At 41.3% G+C, this 22,202-nt stretch overlaps 1 protein-coding gene across 1 annotated transcript in view; it reads right to left on the bottom strand.

The window, feature by feature from the left end:
- Positions 1-551: 551 nt before the first annotated feature.
- LOC134223630 (protein patched) overlaps positions 552-22,202 on the bottom strand; it is a 102,307-nt gene continuing 80,656 nt past the window's right edge. The window contains exons 2-7 of the mRNA XM_062702819.1: positions 5,806-6,356; positions 5,262-5,742; positions 3,829-5,190; positions 3,558-3,765; positions 3,219-3,490; positions 552-3,071 (exon numbers count right to left, since the gene is read on the bottom strand). Coding sequence (XP_062558803.1) covers positions 2,352-3,071; positions 3,219-3,490; positions 3,558-3,765; positions 3,829-5,190; positions 5,262-5,742; positions 5,806-6,356 — 3,594 coding nt within the window. The 3' untranslated portion in view covers positions 552-2,351. The remainder of the gene's footprint in view (positions 3,072-3,218; positions 3,491-3,557; positions 3,766-3,828; positions 5,191-5,261; positions 5,743-5,805; positions 6,357-22,202) is intronic.

The following is a 22,202-nucleotide window of genomic DNA, read 5'->3' as shown; positions in this document are numbered from 1 at the left end:
AAAAGATTGCTTCCGACTGCGCCACTCGACTGTTCGTATCGAGAATAAAAACTATATTGATTCAGTCTCTTACTTGCTAGATACAAAGAGCCCTGACTTGGTCCCTAAATGTGCTGACCTAGCGCCTAGCAGCAATGGTCCGGATATCGCGTGGTCCGCCGCGATCGATGTTGCTGAACTGGTGGTTTTGATAACTGCTGATTTAGCAGTTCCGATGTTCGCATGCGTCGTTGATTGTGAGCGTGGTGTTGCTACGTTGATTGAATTGGGTGATGAGTCGAGTTCGCGATTAACTTAGGCAATATGTGAGAACAAGTACGAAAAAACAGCTTTTTTCAAAAATTGCTCTGTCGGAACCTCTAAACTATTTTTTAGAATTTTGGGTTGTTCTACAAAAATGCTCCAAATGCGAAAATCTTCAATCTGAGGCTTGAGCACCATGACTTTTCGAACATAGTGTTTTTTTGGGACACCCTACCCACTAGTCACTTATCCCACTGCACCTCATAAGGGATCTGTGATAAAATCGACCACTACCAAACAAGAAGGGCTTTATTTAGTGATAGGTAATACCATGCATTTATTTTGCAGCACTTTCCTCAGTTTATTTGGAAACACGTTACCGTACATAGTATAAAACTCAAATATTATTAACCTACTAGACTCGTTAAGATTTTTTCCGTTTTTTGTTGCTTACCTACTGTACTCGATTCACAATCACTCAATTAGAACTCGTACTTTGCATGAAGTGGGAGTCACTGTAATGATTTGAATTATCCGAGACTGACCTCCTTTGTGTTATTACAAACAAAGAAAATCACCCGATAGAATCAATCATTGCAGTCACACCCACAGAACACAAAGCCGCCAACTTACAACGCAACACTATAAATCGTATCGGTCTATACACTTTTTTTTCGTTTCATAATGTTTCCCGTTGTGTTTCTACTTAGAGTAAATATCATTCTTTCTGATTACGATTATGTACTCTCGTTTCCATGTTGCCTAATATATTCGAATTTTCTTCCAGCGAAACAAAATATCGATTCACTCGTTTTGTTAAATCTAGGACTACCTTAATTTTGTGCCTCAGCATCGGGCAGAAAATAAATAAATATGGGTCTTAAAGATGTTTGCTGTTTATTGTAATAATGTTTGTTTGCCTTTATTTGTTTTAAAAATATTTAAAAATTATATTTATATCTAAAAAATATTTTGTTTTCTGCACGTTTTTTTGATCTACCAGTAATAGTTTGCTAGCTAAACAAGTAACACAGTAAAACATTCGATTTTCGTGTATCGTTTTTGACTGTTAAGTTTTGATTGTTGCATGTTTAGTTACTGTTGTTCAAACAAAATTGGTAACATCCTTAAATATGATTAAAAATGATTTTTTACTTCCATTGTACATTTCAATATTTTATTTTTAAGTTTCTTTTATGATATATATTAGTTACTACTTTTTTTTCGAAAGAATAATTTTGAAATAGTAAAAGCCAAACAATCTCAGAATTATGTAACAATAGTTTTTTGAAGTTTGATTTGTTTTTGTTATTTTTTGTTTGTTTTTGTAACAATTGGATAATTGCTGATGAAATGCGTTTGGTTTCTGTCTTTAGTTCATTTTCGGTATACATTAATTGTGCTTTTAAAGTAAAGTGTGTTCTCGCAGTAGTTATGCTACAGGATGAACGGATACACTTAAGTACATCTTTTATCGGAAAAAATATACTTTTTTGTTATTTCCATGGGGATTGTTTCCATCTATTTACATACATAGTTTTGTTGCAGTTTAACGGCAAAATAAGCTATAGGAGTAAAATTTCGTTTATAAAACTGAAAATATTTGGCCTTAAAGCATGCATCTTCGTGTATCGCACCCGCAATTGAATAGATATATAGTTTAGATTTTTTACATGATTAGAGTTTTTGTTTTTATGAAACACTATCTTGGTTCATGGTTCCTATACTGTAGAAGATACGAGTCTTACGAGTTACAGTCATTCTAAACACTAGTTTAATCAGTTCGTAGTTGCTTTCTTTTGATCTTTCTTGTCGAATAAAATGGGAGGAACAAATTTCAAGCTGCTATACAAAATACACAATCGATTCGCTTTCATGCTATTAACACTTGCCACATTGTTCAAACTTGTATTTAGTGAGTATTGGCGTAAATAGACATAAATTTGCGTCGCACTTTCGCTATCCTAGTAGTAAAATAATACTTCTCTTTTTGGAGGAGGGAAAACAAATAAATAAATTGTAGTATTCCGTACTGTAATAAGAGTTATAGAGAAAATTGTTCTATTTACAAATGCATACATACTATTGTCTAAAAAGCTACCAACTTGTTAACTGCTACTGTTCCCGCTACTGCTGCTGGTGCTGCTGGTTCGGACCATCCGGGGAGCTCCCCGACCCGGCGTAACCAGTTCGACCTTGATGTTGGCAGTAGCAGTTACCTTCGTATTCTGGTGTTCACCTCCGTGGTGGTGCGTTTCGACAGTGACCTCCGGTTGGAGTACAATACTCTGCAGCTCGGGCGCTTGGTGGCCACCGTAGTTGACGTTCAGGTTGCTTTTCTCCTGGATGGACGGTATGGACGAGGCTGAGCTCTTCCAGGACTGCGGTTCCTCCGTGATGGTGGTCAGAGAGGGTTCGTTGTTAACGTTGACGTTGTTGTGCTTATGATGGTGGTGCGATTTCGAGCAATTCCTCGAGGAGGATCGTTTGTTGTTCAGGATGAATGCTTTGTTCGAAATTTTGTTGATTCGTTTCGGTGGTGGCGATGGCGTCGATATCCGGTTGGCGTACTGCAGCGGAATGATTTCTGCTCCCGGACCTACCAGGCTCAGTAGGATCGGGAAGAAGAACAGACCGTTGACGGCTCCGATTACGAGAACGGATAGCAACAGCCAAAAGAAGTGCCGAACGACGAACTCGAATGATGAGGTTGAGAGCATTAGGACGGCCAGGATGGACGTCATAACGGCGTGGATGACCGGGGCGAGTGAGTGCTCCAGCGCCAGCTTGATCCGTCGGTCGCGATTACCGATCGCTGTGATGAAACCCTGTTCGATAAAGGGAATGAAGGTATTGTTTAGAAACATGTATGTTGATTTTAAAGACACTGTAGAAAGAGGACGGCAAGAATTATTCAATTAATTTGATGAAAACATATTCGCCGTTAAACTGCCGAACGGCAGTGATCTACTTACCAATGACACGTGCACAGTGAAGCAAACACCCAGCCCTATGCTGGCTATCATGATTACCGCCGGAATGGCTGAAAGGTTGATTCCGAGCAGGATCATAACTCCCAACAGCTGGATCAGCATAGTTACTATACTGAACACGATTAGGATGGAAGCCCATACGGACAACAACAGCAATGCAACTAAGCAGAATGCTGCCAACAGGGCACATCCGATCGCCTTCAGTAGACATGGCCTCAGGTTCATGTACTGCTCCCAGAAGAGGAATGGAATTCCTGTAAAATATAATCAAAGAGAAATACTTCAGTGTCTGATCTACAGCTAACTAGGAGCAGATTTTACCTGACGGATAGTTGGGCAGGCCCCTCGCTTCGAATCGGCGACTCAGCTCCCGGATCTGCCCGATCATGAACTTGATATCTTGCGTGTCGCCCAGTCCGTGCAAGTAGAACGGCAACTGCGTGTACGTCAGCGGTGCACTCTTGGGAATCTTCAACTCAAAATCACTCGGCGAATGGAACCATTCTCGGGGCTCGGGGCGCAAATTTCCCTGTTGAGAACAAAGAATTGATTAATATTCTTCCTACATAGTCACGAAAGTGTAATTGTTTACCTGTGATGCGCCATACGCAAGTACGTCGTTCCAGGCCCAGGCCGATAAATAGTTGTAGAACGCTCTCGGGTTGATCACACCCTCCGAATCCACTAAACGCACCTGCGCCACCAGGCTCTTGTCGATCGGGTTATCCACGTGTCCGGTTTGTACCAACAGCTTGTACGCAAGTATCGCATCGTCGCTAGCATTCGGGAACCATCGTTCCTGCGTTATTCTCCCTTCTCGGTAGTCTCGATCGAACGCTTTCTGCAGGTTGATTAACCAATCGCGGAACAGACTCAGCCAAAACTCCGGCAGCCCTCCGTTGTCGTTCTTGATCACGTGGGACACCCGGACGAACGCTTCGTGGTATTCGTGTAGTAGCTTTTGGTTGGTCGGATATTCAAAGTCCCCTTGCGTGACGGCGAACATGCTGTAGAAGCCAAATAGTTTGCCCTGGACGCTGAGGAACTTGTGCTCGTTGGTATTTTGGGGCGCAAGGTCAGTCAGCTCCAAACCGTCGGGTAGTTTCATCGAGGCAAACAGCGAAACGCCAATGATTCCGGTAAGCAGTAACATGGAGAGGACTTTGATAGAACTCTTGGTAATGAAAGGAGCGTAATGTTTGATAGCGAACTTGGAGATGGAGAAGCTTAGACATGACTTCGTTGGGCAGTCGATGAGTGAGTCGTCTGCGTTGGCGGGTTGGTGTTGCTGGCGCTGTTTGACGTCATGGTTTGTGGTTGGCAGCGCTGGCAGACAACAACAGAGAATATCTGCACGTCCAGCTCGTCGTCGCCGCAGGTCTAAGGAAACCATAGCGGGAAATACCAAAAGCACGGCAGCAAGATTGAAAACCAAGAGTACCGCTCCCTGGAAGCAGAACACTCGAAGAGCGGGAACTGGAATCATGGCGGCGGCGAAGAAAGATCCGGCAGTCGATGCACCGCTGAACAGAATGCTTAGGCCAGCTTTCTTGAGGACCTGTCCGGTTTGTTCGTTAGTGTCTCGTTCTGCGTACGCATGGGTAAGTACGAAGATGTGATCCACGCCCAGCCCAAGGGCGAGGAATGGAATCACTTGCGTTGTTGCGGCATTGAACGCGATTCCGAGCAGGGCACAGAATCCCAATCCGGCAGCCGTGGTGACACCGATGAGCAAAACACCGGCAACGCCTACGCCGCTTTGTCCGTTGACGGGATCTTTCCACCGGAGAAGCGTGATGGCTGCATAGATCAAAATAATGACGAGTCCGATTCCGAGACTGATTGGATTTGGGTTGGAGTATTTGCCGAGAATATCGTCCAGGGCGGCCGAGGAGAAGGCAAACATTTCGTAGTAGGAAAGAGGTTTGACTTCCGTCTGCATGATTTTGTTGACCTGTTTTGGAAATTGTAAAAAAGTTTTTGTTGTAATACTATTTCCTAAAAGGATGTTTTGAATATTCTTACCTCAGCGGAGAACTTCTTTTGCCACGCGTTCAGTACTTCGGCAGCCTTTTCCGGATTCCAACCAATGTGGTGCACTTTGTAGTGATTATTCCAGTAGTCGTACATTTCCCGTTCGCCCATGAGTTGAATTACGGTTTGCAAAGCTTTGGCGGTTTTCAAGTGTTGCGATCGATTGCGCGTGGCACCTCCTACGATCAATTCTTCGGGCCAGTGCATGTACTTTGCCGCAAACCCGTAGCAACCCCCGGTTAGGCTGGAGGCCACATCCGGTGTCTGTTGGGAGTTTTTGTTCGGAGCTGTATCCGGGCACTGTTTGTCCTTCGGGTTGAGACACGGCTTTTCGGTGTATCCGGTACCGATGCCTGCTCGCTTCATGTACTGCTCCAGTGTGTCGAAAGGGAACTGATAATTCTGAGCCCTGATGTCCTTGAGAAGATTCTGCGGATTTAACGAGGTCCATTGAACCTTGTTGGCCAGATGCCTATTGAAAAGAACGATAACTGTGTTAAGATTCGTGAATATGATATGAAGTGAGACAACTTACGGTATAACAACGGGATATTCCGGTCCAAGCAGTTTGCTACCTTCCCAGAAGCAATCCAGAGGAGTGATGATCGCGCATGGAATGATGTTCTCGAAGATCTGTTCGATGAAATGGGTGTCGAAGTTGGGGATGTTGGGTGAGTAGCACATGTCCTTTAAGCTCCATTCGATGTCGTACATGTGTACTCGAACCGATATCGCCTGTTTGACCACTTCTAAATGCGTTAATAGCGCGTTCGCGTGCAATATCGAGGCTTCCATGTCCTTGGGCGTTTGAATCAGCAGCTGATGCGTCGAGGAGTCCATTTCACCGAGGGATTTCTGCGTGTAGGCTAGTTCGTGTTCTAACGTACCGCCCTCCTGTATCCACAGCTGGTGCACCTTGGAGTGCACCGTCGCAGATTTGAGGCCCACGCAGAAGGTACTTAGAACTAATATTGCTACAAATAACACCTTTCCCGCGTGCTTCTGTATCGAACAGCCGAGGTTGTAGAGATGGGACTGGAACAGGGATCGCATGTAGACGGCAGACCTCCTCCCTCGCGCCTTGCCCTGCAAAATAAAAAAAAAGAATATGTTATTAAATGATTTTGAATAACTTTTTAACTGTATGGCTACAATTAAGTATAGTCTGATTTGAAGATGTGAAGATTTCTTTACATCCGAATATTCTCCAACAAGAAGGTTCGCTGCTTGCGTGGGGCGTTGAAATCGTTTGATTGCGCTACACGTGGCTCAGAGACCGGGAACGCATTAGCACTACTCCGCCATTAGCCACTACCGATGAGATGTTAAATTGAGCGATAAAGCTAAACAACCGCAAAATGAACCATACGTTCGTTGGGTCGTCGCCTGCCCGTAAGTGCAACCACCACCACAAGGTGAGGTAGAACAGTCTCAAATTTCACTCCCTTCTCTTCGAATGAGGAGTCGTACACGAGTTTCGAATTCCTGTCCGCTGCGAACGGGGGAACAGAACACACATTCCGTGATTCAGTTTACTCAACCGGAAAATCGATTCGGCCCGCAACATATGGTTTTGTGCGGCGGTGGACTCCACACTGTGTAGCAACTGAGATATAGCACCCTCTCGAGGGATTTTAAACGCTCCCATCATCAGAGGGGGAAAAGCGGGTGGCTATCAAATTACCCACTACCAGTAAAATTTCTGGTACGTACTGTTACTGCGGCATACGAGGACCGCAAGGTTGGCAGGTCCGGACTCGTCGGAGAGGACCGATGGGTCGGATTACACACGCACCCACCACTCACAGGCGACCACCAAGGGTCAGACCTCGTGAGTTTTTGCATTTCGTATATGATTAAGAACGGCATAGTAATCAGTTAAATAATTATTTTAGAATTAAAATTGAAAAAATAAGAACACAATAAACGAGAATTATGTACTTTATGAATTTGTTCAATGATTCTAATTAGGATTTCAGCACAATACAGCTCGACGTTTTAAACCGTAAAAATTCGTTTTGTGGAAGCCCCGACTGAATTTATGGAATCTATCTAACAGGTATATGAGAAAGCCTAATGATATCCGAGGTTGGATCGGTTCGGATCGCTTCTCGCGCTGTTGTTGATGTTGTCGCCTTGTGGTGCGGTTGGGTTGGTCGTGTTTTGTCTGCCCAGGTCGTAATTATTATTATGATGATGAGCTTCCTCCGCGAGCGGAGAGCGAGCTGACATGACGGAATTAAGAACAACATGTTGGTTGACGAAGATGTGATGACGACGATGATGATGGTAAGAGGTTTGGGAGGACAGAGGCAACCTACAGCAGTCATGCCCGTACGGTATACATAAATGTTGCAAATTTGGGTTTGGAAACGGTTCCCCATCCAGAAGAAAGCTGTTTTGAAAACAAAAAAACAACATCTGGAAGGCGATGTGGTTCTGGGTTAAGGTTAGCGTTGATGATTTTGCTCCGGTTTTTTTTCAACACGAAACTGTTTTTTATTGTGGTTTGTGAAGGATTGGCAAAGTAATAACCAGAAGCAATCAAGTCGCGTAACTCGGGGGACCGATAGTTTTTTGCTGGTTCAAAAGGTTTGCGGTTTTGTTTGAGATACTATTTCAGTGTTTAAAAAGCATCTGGTTTCACATTGAATTAACCGAAAACTGAATATTAAACTTTATTTTATGAAAAAAACATCATTCTTGATAGGCAAAAATTTAGTAAAGTGAGTTAGCAGCGTTACAACGTTGTTGAGATTGCGATAGTTCATAATGTCCATAGACTTTTGTTTGAAATTCATTCAGAATCAATGTATCATTCGTTTGCCGTCTAGATATTTGTTTGCTTATCCAATGCAGTCATCGATGGACTTAGTAATCAACGTTAGATGAAAGTAATAATACATTGGCAAGTATGAGAAAGTAAAAAGACCACTCGCTCCTTGGTTCATTCCAGTCGTTTTAGATCGAGAGTTATTTGAATAGGAAGCCATTTGTGAGGAATTAGGAATTAGGAAATTCAACAAAAGGGGTCCAATCGAGCAGGTGGAGCAAATTACAGTTGGATACATTAGACAAGTCTGTCAATTAGCAACACTTATTTTGTGTACAACTTGCATAGGTAAAAGTTAATGAAATTTTGAGTTAAACTAGTTTAGAGTGTAATGTTTATATGTGCAAAATTTGGACACGATCTTTCAAGTGGTTATTGAGAATATTGCGATGGCTTCCGGTCGTGGAAAATCTAGGCCAGTACCATAGGTGGATCGCGAAACAATTGGGAACCGACAATTCGATCGTATTAGGAGACGAGTGATAAAATCGTAAGAGACGATCCAGTGGCGAGCTGGCAACGAATCCGCCCAATAGAAGAAGGAGGTCATAACTTCGAACCAAGGTGCGGACAATTAGCCTAGAAGAGGAGGTTGAATGAGCCAACTTTACAAAAACAGCCAATATGTGTTTACTTATTCCCTGAAAGTTCCAAAATCATCGAACTTGAAATGACTTTTGAAAATGTTGAGTAAAATCTTTAAGATAGATGGAAAAATCAAAATCAAAGTTAGTTTGCTATTTTGCAAGTAATAATTCCCCGTCAAATCCTTTTTTATGAAATTAAAAAAAAAACACTTTCCTTCGGTGGCATTCGAACTTACTGCGAGTTGTGGATTAGAATCAGCTCCCTGAAACGACTGTCATCTGCATGTGATTGAAGCCGGAAACTTGGTGCTAAACTTGGTGTTAGCTAATAAACAGTTTTTTTTATTTTAGGCTCGATTTTAAGCTGTTGTTAAAAGAAAAAGCGCACCATCTAAAATATGTTTTAAAACTTTATTGCTATTATGTCTATAGCTGATTCGTTCATTTCAGATACATATGTTTCGCTATAGCGCAAAAGTTATCAGCACTGTCTTTGTCACAATAACAAATGTCTTTGTCACAATAACAAATATCAAATTAATTACAATAACAAATTTGTCAAGTCTGCCTGATCTCAACATTTTGATAGATGTCTGAAATAATTTGACAAATATTTGGCATTGTGATAAAGAGTGGACCTTTAATTCCTAATACATCTTTCTGTTTGAAAACCAAATTTTTGCAAGCAGAAAAAATAAGACTGCAAACCAATTAGCTGATTGATCAGCAGTGATTCATTTTTTTTCTAATTTTAGAATACTTTTCTCGTTGGAATCTGAAGCAAAATAATGTTTTAATTTTGTTTGAATAAATGAAAATTATCTTGCTGCTCAGAAACATCGGGTAAAGTGCATTGATCCGAATTCCGTAGTTAAAATAACGCGTTCAATCGTCAAACATAAAAGAAATATTTGTATCTCGTGATTCAATCTGCAGAAAATAGAACAAAGCTGTGCAACAGTTTTTAGCTTTTCAATCTGAACTTAAACAAATCTAGGGCAGCTGCTGGGAGATGCATGTCTTAGATTCATATTAAAATCAAATGCACCAATTTGAATCACTACTAAACTGATTTAATTCTTAGGTTACTTAGGATTCTTAAGATTAACTCATAATCGGCACATTTGCGACATGGGCAGTATAGTTAGGTTTCTTTTTATCCAAAAAAACTTTTTCCGGTGCATGATAGTTATTATTTTTAATCTCCAGATGTTTACGCTAAGTCCATTATGCTTCCAAAAACTATTATTCTAACATCACACAAATGGTCCAGAGTAAAGCAAAATTTTATCCACAATGCGACATCCACTTCCAGTTGGATCAGATCAAATGTAAAGGAAGAGCTGTCTCATATCTCATAGTGGCAGTTCGATAATTATCGAATAACCCTGCTTGGAGAGCAAAATTACTTTTGATAGATTTATGTTTTAATGATTTTAAAGGGTGCTCCAGCCTTTTTTAAGACTGGGTATTTATTAAATCTTTGAACTGGCACTTTCAATTTTAATTCGGTAAATGAGACGGATCTTAATGTGTGTTTTCATTCGGATTCTTATAAACTTATTTTACAGAGAACAGACGTGGATGCTCGAATAAAATTTCGTGGAAATCGTTTGTAAAGATTTGAATCGCGCCTTAGCGCCGCGATTACAGGCTGCCCGACATGAAAGCTCAATCTCATTAAGCGATGGTGTTGGAATACACAACATAAACAGTGTGGTGCTACCACCTAGGGGCAATTTGGAATTAACACTAGCGCTAAACAGTAAAACACGGCAAATTTGAACCATATTTATCAGCACACTAGCACTGCGCAACGGAGATATAACGACATAGTTCAAAATGACGAGTACAAACTTTTACACAACCACGCGATTGAAGATGAACGACTGTTCTCTGTACTTATTTCTCGGAGGACCTTAGCCGGCCCGGGGTCTCCAGTAGCCTTGCGAGCAAAGGCGTAGGATTGCCAATCCGGAGATTGAAAGTTCGATTCTCGGTCCGGTCTAGGATGTTTTCCGGTTGGAAACTTTCTCGACACCCTGGGCATAGTGTATCCATTGTACTTGCCACATAAGATACATACTCATGCATTGGCGGGCATAGAAAAGCTTTCAATTAATAACTGACGAAATTTGAAGCAGGCCAAGTTCCAGTTGGAATGTAAAGCTATTGAAGAAGAAGAAGAAGAAGACCTAAACCAGCCCTGTACTGCCGCTAACCGCAAGTCGAGCACATCTGTATATGGGCCTCCATATGATGTGCTCGACTTGCGGTTAGTGGCAGTGTAAACATACTGTGAAAAAATATTAAATCTCCGGTTCAGACATCCCTGAATTGTCAAAATCGGATGATTGTTAACAGAGTTACAATATATTTATTTAATTTATCTCAAAATTTGCTTATCCCAGTTAATTTGGTCATGTACAGCATTTTACGAGCGCTAATGGCCGCCTCAATTGAACTCAGTTTTAGGTAGAGTAGAGTTTGAAGTTTGACTTGTGTGGTTTGACACAAAAACGACAAGTTTCCATCATCATGGACTAAACCGCGATGACGTTATGCGCCGATTTTCAGTAAAAAGAAAACATCCCCTGCGGGTAATGTTTACAAAAAATGAACCTGAATACGATAAAAATGAACCTAAATACGATGAATCCTTAATTACCACAACTTATTGCCCTAGCTAGAAAAATGGATTAGGTTAGGGCTCTGTTTGGTAGATCTTACACCGCAACACACTACGTCAAAGTGATCTACCGTGTTACGGGAACGCTCGTGGTTAGGCGATTAAAAGTTGCAAGAAGAAGAAAAAGCCGAAGTATGATATTTGCAAAAAAATCACCGGGAGGCACACGGGAAATTTTTTAAAACTCTTCTTAAAAAATTCTAGAAGTATTCGAAAATTATTTGAAGCTCTTTTGGTGGAATGTCTAATAGTAATTTGAAAACGGAAATTAGTACGGGGTTGGACTTTTCTTATACTGTGTATCAAGTATGATATCACAAAATTAATTTTGACATCGAAAAATTGCGTTTATTATGCAGTAGAAGGAAAGTACAGCTCCATACTGCCAACCGTTTCTAATTAAATTGCTCCTAAAATTTTTGTGAAGAGTTTTAATAAACTTCCCGTATGCTTCCCCGTGCATTTTTTTCAAATATAATCCTTCGACTTTTTCTTTTTCTTCATGCAACCTTTATTCGTCAATAATGATAAATTCATGAGGATTATGATGATCGCTGCGATGTCAAACGACACAAGACAATCGTCAAATAGATTGCGTGCTTACCAGAACATGTTAAATTGTGGCGGCCTGAGAGTGGCGGCTATCGAAATTAATTTATTGGCTTTTTTCGGTGATAATTTCGGCTGATTTCGATGATAATTATATTGTGGCGGCTATTACCGCACGTAAAATGCTGGATAAATAACGAAAACAGAACAATATAACTTAAGTTAATGAAATTTAAATTTTCGCAATCGAAAATCATTTTGCGATCATTAAATACCCGCGCGAAATTTAATCAGTGCAATATGAACGGAGCTTTAAATTTCAAGAACAGCACTAGCGCCACACCAACAAACGGTGGCTTCAAGAACTAGTGCTTGTTTCACGGGGTTGATTAGAATCCCTTCAAAGAAAAATAGATAACTTCAATAGTTTTCAAATTATATTTGTACATATTGTACATACGTACATCGAGTTTTCAAGTATTGGAACATCTAGGATGTTGTGAATATTAGGTTATTTAGAAACAGAGCTTTGGGATCTCTTAGGAGTAGAGGTGTGGGAGAAACGGGCTTGGTGGTCATATGGCTACCGCTTCTGCCTCATACGCAGGAGGTCGTGGGTTCAATCCCAGGCCCGTTCCATTTCTCCTACTTTGTATCTTTTCATATATTTCTCATGTTCAAGCAATCGCTAGAACTGGAAATGGGCTTTCATACCGTTTCCATCTTCTATTCCTATACCTACAACTTGATTAGTTCTAGCAGGTAACTGTTAGAATTCGAAATGAGCGAAAAAAGTTCGTTTCGGCATCCAATTAGAATACTGCACCACCACCCTTTCATAACTATCACATTGGCAACCCGTTAACCAAGACGAACCTCTGCCATAAAACCTTAACCCCAAGATTCCAATAAAATTCCGCAGGAACTCGTGGCGAGTGCAGAGGTGTTCTCGGCTTGCAGTGGGCGAGTGACTGCATCATCAATTCCTTCCCATCCCCGATGACCGTGAGGACGTGGCCAGCGCCGTTATCGACTATCCAAAATACTAGAGCTCTCGGACTGTGTACATTGCGGTTGGAGAGCAAATCCCATGCTTCCATCCATTGGTTCCCTGTGCAATTGCGATTGTTCTGGTCGATCACGGAGTAGCAATTACGAAATGCACGGTCATCATGCTCATGCTCTTAGGAGTAGAGGTGTGGGAGAGTTTTTGGCACACCGTTGCCGCTGACTTTTTTGCATCGGCACACCGCCGTTTAAAATTCGTCACACCTCTGATCTATAACTTTCCACGCCGATTCAAACTTGAAGAAGTCCACAGATTTTTCCTCCAAAGATTCAATGAATTCAATTCAATTCAATCAAATTTCCGATTGATATCCCAACAACATCAACATGAAACTGCCGAGAATTTGTCGTGTAAATACCAATGGCTTCCTTGAAAATTCTATACACTTTTCTGATGGAAGCTCTCCGTAAAAAACAAGATGAACTTCCAATGGAAATTCCGGAGGATTTCTCGCTGAAATCCAAAAAATATCCATTTGGTTGAAAGCTGTTTGGCCGAATATGTGATTTGGCCGAACAGACAATTTAGCCGAAGCACCATGTTTTTTGGCCGAAAATGTCATTTGGTCGAAAGAGACATACAGCCGAAAATGTCGTTCTGCCGAACAGTTGCTTTGGATGGAAAAGCCGGTTTGCCGAATAGCATAGCATAGTTACGGTGTTCTTCGTAGATTGGACACTAGTGATACTCATGTTTTTCTTTTGAAATCCTTATTCAGATTGCTATCAGAAATCAAGGTGGGTGTAGTCCTTTATTTCAATCTAGAATAAAAATCACAAAAGCATGAGGATTACTACTCCTGGCCACGCCCATCTTCACCGTAACTTGAATGAGGAAGGAAGTGTTGATGTAGCACTTACTTAATGAGAGGCCCTCGACTCAGCGACACCCTCATAAGTACCACGGAGTTGAATATTGGGAAATTATTCATTTGGGTCAGGTATTCGTTGAGTCAGGATTTACCTGTAGCTGACAATGTGACATGGTAGATCTTACACCGTAACACACCACGCAAAGGTGTCTGTCTACCCAGCGTTACGGGGAGATGGAAAAGCCGGTTGGCCAAATAGCTCATTTACCCAAAATCGTGTACTTTAAATTCCAGTTACAGTCTAAGCTTCTACGGAGCCAGACAAAAGAAAGAATATAATGGTTCAATCAAATCAAAGTTAATTGCCTATATACCACCCGACTTGGACATTAATTTACAATGTTGTGAAAACGTTAATAGTATATTATGCGGAAAATATTGATTTGAAAAATGTACTGGAGGTAACCACTTTCCGATGGGACTCAGACCCATGACCCTACAGTACGCTAGACTGTTGCTTTAACCAACTAAGGTACGAAGACCTCCGTCGCTTCGCAACCTAGCAACTACTGAATGAGCTCGAAATTCCCAAATTGGACGCTAGTCAAATCGCACAACCCATTTGCAAGCCAACACTTACATTGTAAGTAACGTTCACATTAAGGAGCGTGAGTATTAGAATTCTGGCGGCTACACATTCTTCATCACCAACTGTCTGATCAATTAGGTTGTGTAAGCTATTCCCGATCGCCGTCAACTGAGCTCAAACCCGACCGCATTGCGTAGGCAGGACACGTAACTCAGGTTAGTTCAATCAAAGGGTTTGAGTCCCATCTGCTACATCTATTGATGGCGGGATACTCTTTCCGACTTCCATGTATACATCACGGGCTCCAGTGCTAGGTGCCCCAGACCCGTCAACGGGAACAATCGGACAAGGCGATCAACTTTCCAAAACATCGAATCTGGGAAACTTTCGTCTGTAAGGTAGTCTCACACCTTGAGAATTTTGTTCGCGAATTTTCCCCATGTATTTTTAATACCGCCATTGGGTGACAATGGTCTGGGGAGTGAAAATGGGTCATCTTTTCACCGGCAGTCTAGGTCATAGAAAAATCGTTCAAAAGGTCTCTGATATTTTAGCTGAGGGCTGAGGGCAAGAACTCAGATGCATTCAATCCAATCTACAGCATTCTAAGTGGTTGAAACAGTGACCACTTCTCACCCCATTTGACCATTGTCACCCCGACGACGGTATCGATATTTTTGGGATTTGGGCACGAAAATCAATCGTCCCATTAAAATGCACGGGGACCAAAATCACGAAAACTTGGGTAAAGTAACCTTAACTGCCGGCGGCAGATCAAATACACGGACGTACCGCATATTAATTCCTGCGACTTGCATCTGAACCTCACCGACGTCCCACTCGAATGAGCAAACTTCCTTGGCTCCGTGTTCTTATTCATCGACTCTTCTCCGTTTCTTATCGACTCAACGTTTGACACGGGATTGTGCTCTTCCTCAGGGGTATTATTTATCGTTCGTCTATCGTTTCGTCTAACTATAACTTTCTGAACTGTTCCATGTTGGTAGATTACGGAACACTACAAATCGTAGTATCACAGTACTGCTATTGATCATGATCCTCTTCTATAATTCGCTTTCGACCACATGTCTTTTGACCAAACGTCCTCTCGACCAAATATTCAAATCTTTCGCAGGCTAAAACGAACATTTTAATTTTCATTTATAAATAGTTGTAAGAAATATGAGTCAAAATGGTAACTAAAATTCAAGATCCTTTTTATTATTTTGCATACAGCACGTTAATAATTTTATTTAAAAAAACTGAAGACGCCTTTTGAAAAAAAATTGAACGTAGAATAAAAGTAGCTTTATGGGTCAAAATCTATTATCTTTATTCAGTAGTTCTCCTCATTGTCATCTTTTGAAAAAGGTTGAACAATACCGCTACCTTGCACCTATCTTGCATCTGCCTAACGTAATACATAAATCGCCCACCAAAAACGGAAAAAATCTCCAAACAATACTTCCCCTGAATGCGGTGAAACATTTGGCTTAGAACAGATCCTACCTCCTGATTTCGGGGTTGCCCATATTCTTCATAAATATAGCACTTAGTCAATTAACATAAAATGCTGCTCCAACTCGGAGATCGCCTCCTCCTAATGCCTAACTGCCGCGGACAAACAGTCAGACCAACGGCAAACGGGCGCGATAATGTCTTCTTTAGAATCACCGCGCACCGACCAACAGACCGCCCTGGCGAGCAATGAGGCGCCTCGATTGCTGGACGGACCTCGCGGAGGCCCACGAAATGTGATCGTTTGGGTTGTTAGGAGTTTTTTTTCTTAGATCAGTCTTCGTTTATTGTTGCGTGAGCCGGTTAAGCCTCCTACCAAAATGCAATAAATCATCAGCAGCGGCTGCGTTCGCTTCAGCAGACACAAAACCAAAATATGGGGTAGAGATTACCTTTGTTCGTGGGTATCGACACGTTTCATCTTCCTGTACTATTTGGAGGAATGTTGGAGGCTGCGATGAAGGAGAGATATCACTCTGTTGGCATCTCAGAATGGGCGGTGTCGGACTGACAGTTTTTGGGGGGATTCGATTCGTTTCAAGTCAATCATTATCGATAAGTCGGTTGCGAATTCAAACTACTCTATTAAGCCAAAATTGAAGGATGCTGAGTAGCAGTTCGGTAGAATCGATCAGCGTATGGTTGCGGTGCAAACTTGTTCTTATGATTAATGGCGTACGATTGTGTCATATTTTATGTATCCGATGAAATCCTCGAAGGCGTCTTTCATTGAGTCATATTTCAACGTCGATTGCCAACCGAAAAAATGTTGGCGGACAGAAAACCAACTTTATAGTATTTCCAGCTATAAACTTTGCCAGAAGCAGCGTTTCCTTGATTTTTATGGAATAGTCGAAGACGGCTTTCGAACAAATTTGAGCAATAAAGATGCAACTTGCAGTAGATACAACCTGGTCCAAGTATTTACAAGGTTTGTAAAAACCAAATCAAACTGATATCACACTTGAATAATCCATAAACTGGCAAGATTTACTGCGTGCAGTTTTCGAAAAACCGATCGACCGATTTCGTTCGAACAACATTGGCCCTAAATAGGATACCAAAGCAATAACCGTAAAATGCAACAGAAGTGAAGCCATGAAACCCTAGACCCTGAACCAATCTACACGATCGTTTTCATTTTCTCGCTTCATATTGGCCTTCGAGGACCAGGAGGAAAAGTGCTCGTGGCCTTGATGGTGTCATTCCTGGCATACAGGTTATAGACTTACTAAAACCATCTCTAATGCAGGAGTGAATTTTAATGGCTTTTAACCCCCATGGAGCCGAGCGAAAGTACGAGGAAAAGTGACCCTCCCGAAGAAGAGTCCGTTATGGGCACTCGCGTCGAACGATTGTTCGAAGGTTCATTTTATTTTAGTTGAGGTACGTGGGTGAAGTTAGGGTGTTTGCCAACGTGTACGAAGAGGCAAGGGTTCTCGTGCGTATCGGGCTTAACTTTAGAATATCGAAGATTTTGGCGTCGCTCTTGTGTTGATTTAATGAAAAAAAAGCTTTTGTTAGTTTTTCAAATATTTTGTGTTTGAATATGGTTGAAAAATGCTGCTCAAATAGCCTTCTCCTAGTCTTATTTGCTATATTATAACTATTTACTTATGAAATTCCCTGCTGGCAACGCATTGGAAACTATCACACCGCGTCGAACTGGTGCAACCACGTGACTCACGCGGATCCCGTCTGGCGAACAATCAGAGGCTCACGTCTTCGTTTCCTGAAGTGAATAGCACGTGCGATTTATAAAGATCTCGCCGCGCAATCCGGCATATGAATATAATGTCGAGCTAGAAGCGACCAACAACGGCGCGCGGACAGGAACTTCTTGGCGGTCGTGAATGGCACCGCGGCACTCTCCTCTTGATTAATGAAATAATCATTTACGTACTTCAGCGCGGCGGCTCAGCTTCGTCGTAACGCTCCGGCTGAGATGAAGTCGTCAACAGGTGAAGAACCAGGCGGCGGGGAATTTAATTGTGTGCGATCCTCCATCGTCGATCGACGGCGACGACGATTGGCCGCCCTCTCGCTGAGCCGAGTGTGGAGGTGCGGAATGATATTAATTTCTTATTTATTGCTCTTATAATGTCTCAATCAACGACCGACTCACCGCAGTTTGCGCCAGGTTCAATGTTGTTTTCCCCGTTTGGGAGCACCGAGCTGAGCGCGCGCGTTGGTGTGGCGTCATTGTTGAACATTAAAGGGAAGGTGCCCGCACAATCTGCACGAGATCATCTTTTGATTATGCGAAAAATCCGCTCCTCTCGTGTGCAAGAACGTTTTTTGAATGGATTACACAGAACCAAACGAATATGGCATGACAAAAAATGTGAGTAATCGCGATACGCCAATTTAGATTTTATTCAAACATCAACAAATATTATATTATACAACTACAAACGATCGACGCCAGGAAGACAACTACCATTCCTGGATCCCACACATCGTTCCGCTGTAGCTCAGTAAATTTGAGAACTCAACTTCGGCATAAAAATCGTTTATTACTGATTGCCAACAAAATATTTTCCATATCTTATCAAACAAATCAACTTTTATTGAGATCCTGGAATATAAACAAAAAATGCTGAGATCTTGGCGAAAAAAAAGTACGGCTTCATTTTCTATCTATCCAAGGGTAGCCTGACCTGTCTAAGAGAATGCCAACGGCGCCGAATGGGATCAAACCCAAGCTCACTGGAGTGGTAGACGGCGACGCTTACCATTGTCGGGGTGTCTACTCGAAATCCGGTGGTTGTTCCCCTGAGGTTCTCCCCTGAGGTTGTTCCAGGGTCTAAAATCTATGGAAAAATTGGTCTCTGCAAAAAATCAGAATTTGTTGTGTGGGTTATGTATCATTTTCATAATATTTGTTTGAATACAGAACACTTGAAGAATTCTAATTGTTTTTGACTCTAATTCGAAAAGATTATTTCCACTACTTCAAGTTCTTGCTCTTGCTCTTGCTGCTAACATCTGGTCACGAAATATCAGATTTATCTCTGGATTGCTCCATTGAAAGAAAACAGTTAAGCAATCAAATTGAAGATTTTTTATCACGTTCAGGAGCAAATGTTAACAAGAATATTGATTCGGGAGGATAAATATACTCCATGATAAATTCCTGTTCGAAAGGCTCCATGCGGGGGCTGATGGTCGCGATAAGCTTGTATAGATTGTAAGAGACTTATGCCTATCTTTATCGTCTATGGTCTTTATCGTTTTCAATTGAAATTAGGACGAACTTCTAACTCTGCGTTTACTTTTTTGATTTGATGATATGAAGAACTTTGCTTCCAATTTCTCGAATTATCTTTTTTATCTACTTGAGCAGCCATTTCAATCCACCATTGACCTCGATAGCACCCGAGTCTCTTTTCAAGACTTCCTTGGCTTCGGATTCAAATTGACCAAAATGTCTCGAAAAGAGGAATATGAAGGCGATTTGGTGGATAGAGGTACTTTTTAAATAAATTTCTAAATGTTAGCGACATTTATTCAAGCCGTGGCAACATAAAAAAATACTAAATTCAACGTTTTCGTAATTTTTTAATCTTCGAACCATGTTGCAGATAATATATGATAAAATTTTTGCTTCATATTGTAATTGTTGATATTGGCAATACATTTAGAAACTAGTGCATTGACAGTTAATATAATTGAAATGTTTTATCTAAGTTTAAATACCCAACAACAAAATTGAAATTTATTTTAAATACCTATATTTCCAAAATAATTCCCTGATTTCACTCAAATTTCTCTGAGGATTCCAAGGTTTTCCATGTTGAACGAAATCCCCTGAGTATTCCAGGTTTTCCAGGTTTTTCCAGAGAATAGACACCCTGATTATACTATAACGAACATTTTTTTAATTTGTAAGAACCCTTGTTCGGTAAGATCGATGCCTTTCTCGATACAATCGTCACACTTCGCCTTAATGTGATACACACCAACGTGAATTGCTTACCTTACGACATTTACAATCGCTTTATAGATGTAACTAAGTGGAAAATCCACCATTTTGTTCAATTACTTTTAAAATAAATGGACGGTCGTTATCAAATTCAATAGTAATCAACACTGTCAGCAGTGTTGATCACTATTGAATCGAGAAAATCGGTTAAAAATTACTATATGAACAGTTGTCTAATGGTTTTCATATCTTATGTGCACAGACAAACAAATACATAAATACATACATACGGAATTTTTTTTTGGTATTTTAACGGATTTTTTTTTCGCAATTTCAAAGTAATTTCTTTGGTTTTCTACGTGAAATTCTTTACATCGTCCATAAGACATTTTTGGCAATTCTACGAGAAATTATTAAAAATAATGAAGGGTTAAAAAGGTTTGGCCGAAAATATTTCGGCGGAAAGCCATTTGGCCGAATAACACGTTAAGACGAATTTCCATTTGGCCGAAAGGAATATTCGGACAAAATGGTTATTACATCGAAAACGGTTCGACTGAAAATTTATTTTAACCAAAAGCGTTTGTCCCAATAGGTCATTTGTCCATAATGGTAGTTTGACCGAATAAGTCATCTGTCCTAAGATGCCGTTCGGATGAAATGGTCGTTTCACAGAAAGAGCCATTTGGCTTAAAATATAATTTGTCCGAACGGGTCATACGCCCGAAAATGTAATTTGCTAAACGGGCAATGTGGTCAAACTGTCAATCCATCTGGTCAAATGAATATGTCAAATTGCCTTTCTGTCAAACGAAAAGGATCGTAGCGTGCCGCGCGTGACGGTTGTCAAATTTTTCCATCGTTGATTTTTTTTCGTTTTGGTTGATGCTCACGAACTATTTAAAAACGAAAGCAAATTTGTTTACGCGTGATGTGTTACATCACGTCGATTCAACGAAACGCACGCGAAACTTTGTTATAATTTTACGTATAGGAAAACCACGATTATCCTCGGTTAAAATCGATCACTGAATGAATCTTGATCTCTCTCACACAATGTCCGCCACGATGTGCTTTCCACCCACCTCTGGGTTTTTGTACTGATCGTTGGTATGGCTTGTTGCGTCCCTGGAATCGTTCTGAGTATCTTCGTTGACTTTTGTACAGGGTGGTAATAGCACTACTGAAACGCTGTCCGACCTTCCTTGTTTTCGCATGACATATTCCTCGTTCAATCTGATGGACTATATTTCTCTAACCTTATCGATGAGATCAGTGAAACATCCATTTTACTTACATCTTCAGTGCTGTTGTGCGCACCTCCTTATGCGAGCATGTTCAGCAATGGTAGCTACTATCTCCTCAAACTCCTTTCCATTGTCAATCCACAAAGTCGTGCAGTAGATCCTACTCTGCTGATGTATGCTAAGTTCGTTTCGTCGGGTCGTTGGGCCATCAAAGCCAGTTTCTTCTCAGCACATCCGAGCCCGATCCAAGTGACCTAAGCCGCTGCATTGTTAGAAAACGGCTTTGATTGTGGATCAGTTATTACTTTTAGATTTGGTGTTTCAAATATCTCCAACAGCTTAATACCGGCTTTCACCTTGAATACTGTGAACTTTGTGTTCGTCGGATTCCAGCGAGGCTCATAGAGTCAACTAACAGGTCCTTCCATTGCTCGAACGTCTGTCGGTGAATATCTCCGTCATCTGTTGGTTTGCATTCGGAACATTTATGGAGCCACCGAAAGTTGATCATCGAAGAAGAAAGAACGGGACTGTTCCGGATTCGTTACATTCCGCATGAAGCTTGCGAGTCCTCCTGGTTCGGCCTATCTTCTTCTTGCAGTGCTGATCCAGGATTTCATCGATGACAAGAAACGCGAGATTCCTTTATTCAATCACTCATCCACGCATCGTGCTGGGATTTCCTGAGCTTCGTTTGGAAGCGATCCACAGTCGATCCTTGATTTATCACTCGCAGTTTGTACGTTACTATCAGGTGGCACTTCTTGATTTTCATTGAAAATGGTTGGGCCAGTATTGCGTGTTCTTTCAATCCATTTCCTCTTTCCAAATCGAACATTGTACTTCATTTCAGAACTTCTTCTGTCATCCGTCGTTGTTTTCTTAATTTTTCGGCGAAGTTTAGTTTTCTCCTTGCTTTTCTTGAGCTTCTTCCGTAGTATCTTGTTTTTACGTTCGGCAGCCAGCTGACGTGCCATTTCTTTGAACTTGCTTTTCTTCGACTTGCCGATGGCCCTCTGAAATATTGTCGTGAAGGAGAAAAAAAATAACTTAGTTAAGTGCTTACTACGTGACGGTTTAATTCTTTGAATTTGTAACCATGCGATAAGACATTT

This window comes from Armigeres subalbatus, chromosome 3, assembly GCF_024139115.2.
Source record: "Armigeres subalbatus isolate Guangzhou_Male chromosome 3, GZ_Asu_2, whole genome shotgun sequence".
NCBI classification, from domain to species: domain Eukaryota; kingdom Metazoa; phylum Arthropoda; class Insecta; order Diptera; family Culicidae; genus Armigeres; species Armigeres subalbatus.
The sequence above is the reverse complement of the archived record's forward strand: the minus strand, read 5'-3'. Positions and strand labels throughout refer to the sequence as shown.